The 8,340-nt window shown below is 36.1% G+C and overlaps 1 protein-coding gene across 2 annotated transcripts in view; it reads right to left on the bottom strand.

The window, feature by feature from the left end:
• Nucleotides 1-3,484: 3,484 nt before the first annotated feature.
• salr (spalt-related) overlaps nt 3,485-8,340 on the bottom strand; it is an 80,413-nt gene continuing 75,557 nt past the window's right edge. For both annotated transcript variants that reach the window (XM_017634076.1, XM_017634086.1), the window contains 4 exons: nt 6,657-7,164; nt 6,085-6,488; nt 4,545-4,721; nt 3,485-4,192 (listed from right to left, as the gene is read on the bottom strand). In XM_017634076.1, coding sequence (XP_017489565.1) covers nt 3,803-4,192; nt 4,545-4,721; nt 6,085-6,488; nt 6,657-7,164 — 1,479 coding nt within the window. In that variant the 3' untranslated portion in view covers nt 3,485-3,802. The remainder of the gene's footprint in view (nt 4,193-4,544; nt 4,722-6,084; nt 6,489-6,656; nt 7,165-8,340) is intronic.

Raw genomic sequence — 8,340 nt, 5'->3', positions numbered from 1 at the left:
CTAAGAATTTTCATAAGAGCCATAGCCATGCGTAAGCTCTACGCGGAAATAAAATTTCAAAAATACATTCTTTGAAATTAAATGTTGGTTTCACGTTTTTTATTTCCATATAGATAGTAGAGAACTGCAGAAACAAACATTTTGGAATAAAATGAAACACAGGGTGTCCCTGCGGTATTCCAAAAAAACAATTCTTTTTATCGAAATTTCAAAAAATGGTAAAGTTTAATGAAATTAATAAAAAAATTTAATAAATAATACGGGTTCTTAACCTGCTCATTCTTTACATTTTTTGAAGTAATGCATTTTTTACTAATGCATGAAATCATTTTTTAATTTTTTGTCAGTGCTATAAATCTGCACGATTCGTTCTATTTTCAAAAATGAAGTGTCAAATGAAAAAGCTTGACCTGTAGACAAGCGAGGTTAATTTTTTTTAAGAGTTGCCACCTGTTAAAAAATTAAATTAAAATTTTTTAATAAGTTAAATGAATTATTAAGAGATTGGTATCAATAGAAATGTGTATGAAACGTGTTGATTTCTTAACTACATATAGAGGGTTGCCACCTGTTTAAAAACTCAAATTCCATTTGATTTAAAGGAATTAGGTAATTGAATAGATATATATTACCATATGGGAGTCAGACGAAAGAGGTTTAAAAAGGTTTTAGCTGGCAACTATTATAAAGAGTGTTGCCACCTGTTTGTAAGGTCAAATTTAATTGGTAAGGTTTAAAATAATTGTCGTGTCAAACCAAAGGTTTACGACTTCGTAGTTGTTATTTCAATACAAATACATACATTGTCAATCAGTGATTTCTTCTGATTACATTTCTTTTAAATTACTTTACTTTTAAATTAACTCTGGAATGTTTTTACATATACATATTTCCGAAGCCTTATTCCCTTAATTAAAGTGAGATTGATTTTTTAAACATGTGGCAACCCTTCTACGTGTCATTTAGAAGCAAAGCATTTTCGAAACCATTTCAATTGATACCCATATTGTAATATCTAATTCATTTAACTTATTAAATAGTTTCACTCCAGCAACACTCCCCAAAAACCCTTTGGGAACTTGTACGCTGCTACAACAACAACAACAATAACTAGTTTCGAACTACCCCGAAATGATCCCAGCTTAGTAACAAAATTGTCCTGAAAAGACTTTTCTGAACTTTTCACGAAATGATCTCAAAGCAGACTTGAAACGTCCTACAAATGGGTCCTTACTAGTCGCCAAATGATCACTCACTAGTCCCGAAATGCTCCTAAACTGGGTCAAAATGCTCCTAGAGCGGTCAAAATGATATCGAACTAGTTCCGAAATGTTGCTGAAATAGACCTGAACTAGTCCCGGAATGGGCCTCAAATAGCCTACTAGTGGACTATGCATAAATGATCCGGAGCCCAGTCCAGAAATGGTTTCAAATTGTCCTAAAATAGTCGCGAAATAATCGCGCAATGGACCTGAAGTTGTCGCGAATCGGCCCTAAAATGGTCCTAACATTATTTCGGATTAGTCCCGAAGTGGACCTGAAATAGTCCTGAACAGGCCCCCAAACGGTCGAAAACGTCGTGAAGTTGCGCTGAAATGATATCGAACACGTTTCAAACTAGTTCAAAAATGAGCCTGAACTAGTTTCGGAATGGCCCTGAAATAGCAGTGAACTAGTTTGAAAATACTCACTTGTACACACTAGAAACAGTCAAAAATTTTCTTTAAGTATGTTTGCACATCTAAAATCTTGGTTAAATGGTCGGTACGAAGGCGGCTACCCTTGCGGCCGTTTTCACAATGTGAGTTAACTCTCGCTCGGCAGTTGCCTCTAAATTTTTATAATGAAAATCGATGAGAAGAAATTTTTCTATTCAACATACCAAAAAACTTAAAATAAGCAAATTGGCTTACGGATATACGTAGGTGCAATGAAATCATTCAAAACATTTTTAGCTGTGATTTCGAATCGTAGAGTGTTTTTTTGTGGTGTTACCACTTGCATATATCCTTCTTCCAATCACCCCGCTAGTCATATTCAAACCAAGCCAGTAAACTACCCGTTAAAGTGTTTCCCATTTCCTATAACACTGGATCACAAATTAGTGTTTTTTTTTTGCTCTACGAATGCGCCTATCCATTCCCCATGTATTAGAATCGCCCGCTGATTCCGAAAATCGAGTTAATTTTTTATTATATGGATAAGTTTTTCACTTTAGCGTTATTCAGCTTAAAAAAAATAATTCCAGATTTTTTTGTATTTTGATGAAAAACTACAAAAAATTATTAAACTTTAACAGCAGCAAAAATTTTAAAATATACAGATTCTGTGTAAATTTTTTGCAGTTGTGTTTCAACAAGAAAAATCAAGTTACTAATGAAGAAAATCCATGGATAAATAACGCAGTAATGAAAGGTCAAATGAAAACGCGCAAAGATTTTTTTGTTTGAAAAATGAGCACGAAAGAATGTCACTCATACGCCTTGTACACCTGAGTAACTCTCTTTTCCCTTAATATATCATACAATACATCCTTGCTCATTTTCATTTTACCACTCATTCATTTTTTATTTATCCATCCATTTTCCTCATTGGTAGCTTCACTTTTTTGTAAAGCAACGGGAATTCATACAAAATAAAAAATTTGCAAAAAAAACGTTATTTTTTTATTTTTCGCCGGTTACAGTTTGAACTTGTTTAAATTTTTGCATACAAAAAAAAAAAAAAAATCTGGAGTGATTTATTAATTTCTCAGAAACCACCAGGCCTATAGAAAAGTGGTGTATATACGTTTTATGGAGAATTTTGTTGGCTTTCAGTTGCCGTACTTCATATTACGATTGTTAGATTTGATTCGTAAGATATGTATACGTGATTAAGTGCAACTATTTTTTAGTTTAAGCTGAATAACGGTAAATTGCAGAGGGCGATTCTACATAGGCATTGCATTGTGGCATCCATTGGAACATTTTTGCTGTAAACCAGTGTAATCGTTCAACTTTATTTTTTACTAACCAAATTGTTCGATCTAAGTAATTTGTTTTTTTTTTTTTTAATAAAAAGCTTCAGTAATCATACAGCGCAGTTAATAATTTATGTTTTCAATTTATTAATTTGATTTATATTACAATACATTACATTGCACACCTGTCTCATGCACTTACATACATACATACATATATATGCACAATATATACACATACATGCACATATGTACCTAGACGTAAAATTTTGCTTAGCCACTCAATCGTTGCCGTTAATTGCCACTTTTTTCTAGACTAAATAAATTAAACGCTCTCATGAATATACTAGTTACATATTTAGTAAGTATTTATGTATAACTATTTTTCTTTCTAATGCTATTTATAAAGCTATTACTTTCTAACTGTACACTAATTTAATGCCACTTAAATGCATATATGCGTTCCATACTAAATAATTATTGTTTTTTTTTTTGTTTTGTTTTTTTGTTTTGTTGTTTTTCGGAACCTAACTCTACTACGCTTGCTTTGAATTCTATTCTACGCTTCTTATTTTACGCATTTTGCCTACATAATTTCTGTTTCTGCTTACATACTTATATTTTATTTTAGACACTTAAGTCTACTACTTCCATTAAAATATCATTTAATCATATATGTAATATTTATGTTCTTTCATAGTTTAGCAATAATTTTTTTAAGCATTTTTACCATTTTACGATATGTACTCCACAAAAACCATGTTTTCAGTTTCACTATCCGCTTAAAACTAATTTCAAATTCAAAATTATTTTTAAATAGTTCGCCCGATATCATCTATCTCACTCTACTAAACGCTGCGCGTCGCCTCGCCTCTCATCCACCATTTGACTACTCATCGTCGGCGGCGTTACGGATCGCCGTTCTTCATTTTGATTGTTCTCCGTTTTAATTTTTCCTAGCATATGCCAAGGCGCTGTAACTTCTAGCGCCGTGCCACGCGTTGGGCTCTCTCCGCGTTTGATGTCTTCTCTTGTTGGTGGTGTTGGTGATTTACTATCCGCTTGCGCATGCTCGCCGTGTGGCTGTGGCGTCATGCCGGCAAAGTTATAAGGCGGTGCCAGAAATGGTGGCAGTCCTAGCAGTCCAGGTGGATATTTACCAGCATTCGCGCCATTCGGAAAATGTGGCGGCGTTAGGTTGGGAAAGGCGCCAGGGCTCAGTTCACTGGGCTAAGTTGAGAAAGTGGAGAAAGAAATGTATGGAGAAGGCTAATAAGTGGGGTGTTGGAATTCAGATGAGGGCGAGAGCCGATGTTTCAGTGCGTACAGAAATATTTTTTTATTTGTATGTACGCAAAGTTTTTTTTACAGTCCCTAGATCCGTTTTCTCGAGTACCTTTTAAAATTTATCTGCTCTTTAGACGCAAATTTTGTTCAAATATTCTTGAAATTTAGACCTCATCTTTACAACCGTTACAGTATACATGCTATTTCTTGATGCCCTACATTATCCACAGCAATCATATAATCTGCGCAATTCTCTCCCTTGACCTAGTAAAATCTAACTTTCTTGTGATCTTACCTTAGGCGGCAGTCCATTGAAAAATGGCGGCAAATATGGGAAAAATATCTCTGGACGTCGTTGCATAAAATCCGTCTCCGGTGGGATACTGCCCGGCCGATGTAGTGGTAACTCAAGTGACATGCGTCTACCACGTCGCGATGTGGGATTCGTCCACATATGCGTGCCCATGTGGACCTGTTGAAATATTAAATAATAAGGGAAAAGAAAGAAAGTGGCTTGAATGGCTATGAATACTTTTAGAGCTAAATATGTATGAAGCACCGGCACTACAGATTGAATATATGAGTTGGTTTTGGTGGGGTCGGACTCAATGCTGGCAGATTTATGTTAGTCATTATACCAGATTTATTTTACTGTAAAAAAAAGAAATTGCAAAGATTGCTTGATATTTTTTAGCATTATTTTTGGGTCTTAATTTTAGAGCATTAATGAAAACAAATCCGGGACTTAAATGAACTTTTAGGTCGGCAAACAAAAAATAAAACTAAAGTAGCTTTTCGATAGTTCTAGATATCCTGAAAAGGAAGAAAAAATTTCTGGAAAATTACGCCGAATCAAACATTTTTTCAAAAAGGGAGTCATTTTTTTTTAGAAACTCTATTGAAAAGCTACTCAGAACTGTTTAAATTTTTATTTTTTCAAACAAAAAAATTTTTCGACTCTTTGAAAAAATTTTTTTTTCTGCATAATTTTGTAGAAATTTTCAGTGGATAACCCTAGAACTATTGAAACGCGAATCAGAACAGTTTAAATTTTTATTTTTTTTTCAAACATCAAATTTCTTCGACTTTTTTGAAACCATTTTTTTCGGTGTAATTTTGTTGTTCTATTGAAAATCTACTCAAAAAAGTTTTATTTTTTTTATCAAATGTTAAACTTTTCGCATTTTTTGAAAAAAAGATTTTTTTCGGCGTAGTTTTGCAGAACTTTTTTTTCCTTTTCAGGAACCCTAGAACTATTGAAACGCTACTCAGAACAGTTTTAATATTTTTTTTGTCAAACATAACATATTTTTAGAATTTTTTGAATCAATTTATTTTTTTTGGGCATAATTTTTCAGAACTCCAGAACTATTGAGAAGCTACTCAGAACGGTGTTAAATATTTTATTTTCCGAAACATTAATTTTTTCGATTTTTTCAAAAACATTCTTATTTTTTTAATAATTTTGTAGAAATTTTGTTTCCTTTACAGCAATTTTAGAACTATTTAAGAGCTATTCAGAACAATTTAAGTTTAGAATTAAACTTTTAATTTTGTAGATTTTTTTAATTTTCAGTAACTCTAGAACTACGCAAAAGCGGGTTTCTGGTCATCGTAAGTCATTATAGCCGAATTCTTTCTTGATCACTTGGCAACCGTAAATAAAAGCCGATCAAAAATAATTCGAAGTAAGTTTTAGGAAAAAGAAGGGTAGTCCCATGTATCCACATATGTATTTCCGGGGTCTTGATTGCACTATAAATATAACTGCCACGGCAAAGATTTCCATTTATTTCTAACTAAAGTAACCCAACCCCTTCATTTGATACACTTACCTTCAAATTCCCTTTGGTGGTGAATGCCTTTTGACACACATTACATTGGAAAGGCTTATCCCCTGTATGGGTACGCATATGGATCTGCAGCGCTGAGCTCGAACTGAAATTACGACGACAAACATGACAGAAGTGTTTCTGATTCGCAGCGGCAGCGGGATCGACGCTCAAGCTAGGCGGACCGACGGACATCAGAGCCTGTTGAAAGTCCAGTGGGCTAGCGGGAAAGCGATGTGCATCTGCGGGCAGTAAAGATTTACAATGTGACGACAATTGTTGATGGGGATGCGATGACGAGTGTTGTTGTTGTTGTTGATGTTGTAGATGTTGTTGGTGATGATAATGTTGGGCGTGTCCGTAGTGCAGTTGCATGGTTTGCATGGTATCATGCGGAAGTGAGGATACTAAACGCGTTAGAATCACAGGAAGGAATATAAAGGAGTACAATACAAAAAAAAAGAAAAAGAAATAATAAGAATTGTGCAAAGCGGCACAAGAAGATAGGACAAATAAGAGTGCGGCAGAATGAAGCGGTTGTTTGTGGAGTTCATCAAGTAGCTAATAAAACTTACGTAATTGCATTTGCATCAACGATTGTTCGGCATTGTTGTGTGACAATGCCAGATGTGGATGACCGGAGAGTTCAAAAGGTGAATGCGTTGCAGGTGGCGCATTCTGAAGCTCCAGTGGATTGCTTGGCGTTGCATTTGGTGGTGGGGCGCATGCGGTCGCACCCGCTGCAACAGATAACGTAGGTGTTGGGGGCAGCGGTGATGGCGTTAGAGTCGGCGTTGGAGTGCTCGCTAATGCAATAGCTTGGGAGGATCTCGAAAGATCGCCTTTTAGCTGTTGCGGCTCGAGTTCAGCCTCTGCATCGGGTTCTTGTTTAATGCGGTCGCGTAGCGTTGGCTCGCTGTTATGCTCCTGCTCCGCTGGACTTTTGCGCGCCACTGTGTGGGCGCTGTGAAAATTTGGTATATTATTTTGATTATCTGTTGTCGATGTGTTATGCGTTGGTGTTCGCTCTCTATCTGATTCGCTGCTGGTTTGCTTAGCGAAAAGATTGGTACTAACTGTTAGCTGGAAGTAGAGAGAGGTTAGAAAATGAAAATTTGCGCCCAAAAATTGCAGCTGAATAAAAATGTCATTAATTGCGCGGTTTGGAACTGGATTATATGTTCAGCAACGTTCTTATTAGATTAAGAACTTCGCATATCAGTCAGTCAGTGCGATATCTCAATGGGGCAATTGCACTAGAATAACAAAAGTCTTCGGAATTCTTACCGAGAATTGGTTCAAAAGAAGTCGATTATACAAACCGGGAATCTGATCTAACGAATCATGCCATTTTTTGTGTCAATATCTGAGCACCTGACCTGAGATGACGGAAGAAATAACTCAGACATTAGCTTCAGTGTCAAATTCGTACTCAATATAGGTAAAAAAGACTACTCGGAGACGAAATTTTAAACGTAGAGAATTCTTAACAACCATATAACTACCAACCTTATGTCATTGCCGTTACACTGTCGGCAACATGGCTAGGTTAGGTAAGGTTGTATTGGCTGCCTACAGGAAAAGGGTCACTTAGACCACCATGGGCCCATTGTGATGCCATATTAAAACCTCCTTGTGTCTCTCCTCTTACCTTAGATGTGGAACCAATTTTTAGCTCTAATGAAATGCACAAAATCGTAGAGTCCAATTCAGCTAAACACTCAAAAGAATAGTGGAGGAACGAGCTTCGACGAGCCCTCGCCAAAGCGGAACAGTGGCATAGATAATGCTCCACAATAACCGTTTGATTGCAAACCCATTCTCATACTTATACAGCCTGTCATCATCTGCCCTGAAGAGGGTGCACTGTCCCCTCTGCTATGGAGCATATTAAGAAGTAGATGAATTACTTTAGTTACTATCCAAGAATGGCATAGTGTGCCAAGGCAATCATGGCGAGGGAAAATTTTAAAACACCCTCTGTGACATTGTGCAAAGAGCAGTTGTCCTTACCAAAAGATGGTGTGGTACGGTGGGTCTTAAGATCAACCCATCCAAAGCTGCAATCATCCCGTTTACTAAGAGAAAGAACCTTCAAGGCATGCATCCTATAACACTTGGAGGTATAGAGATAGAAATGTGCAACGAATTAAAATATCGGGGGGTCATTTTCGACTGCAAAGTATTTTTGGAAAAAGCACGTTGAAAACGCTGTCACAAAAGCCACAAAAGGTGGATGTACACCATGATAGGCACGCC

Source organism: Rhagoletis zephyria, unplaced genomic scaffold (genome assembly GCF_001687245.7).
Source record: "Rhagoletis zephyria isolate East Lansing unplaced genomic scaffold, Rhagoletis_zephyria_1.1 Rzeph_scaffold_00111, whole genome shotgun sequence".
NCBI classification, from domain to species: Eukaryota; Metazoa; Arthropoda; class Insecta; order Diptera; family Tephritidae; genus Rhagoletis; species Rhagoletis zephyria.
This window is presented reverse-complemented; position numbering and strand designations above follow the sequence as displayed.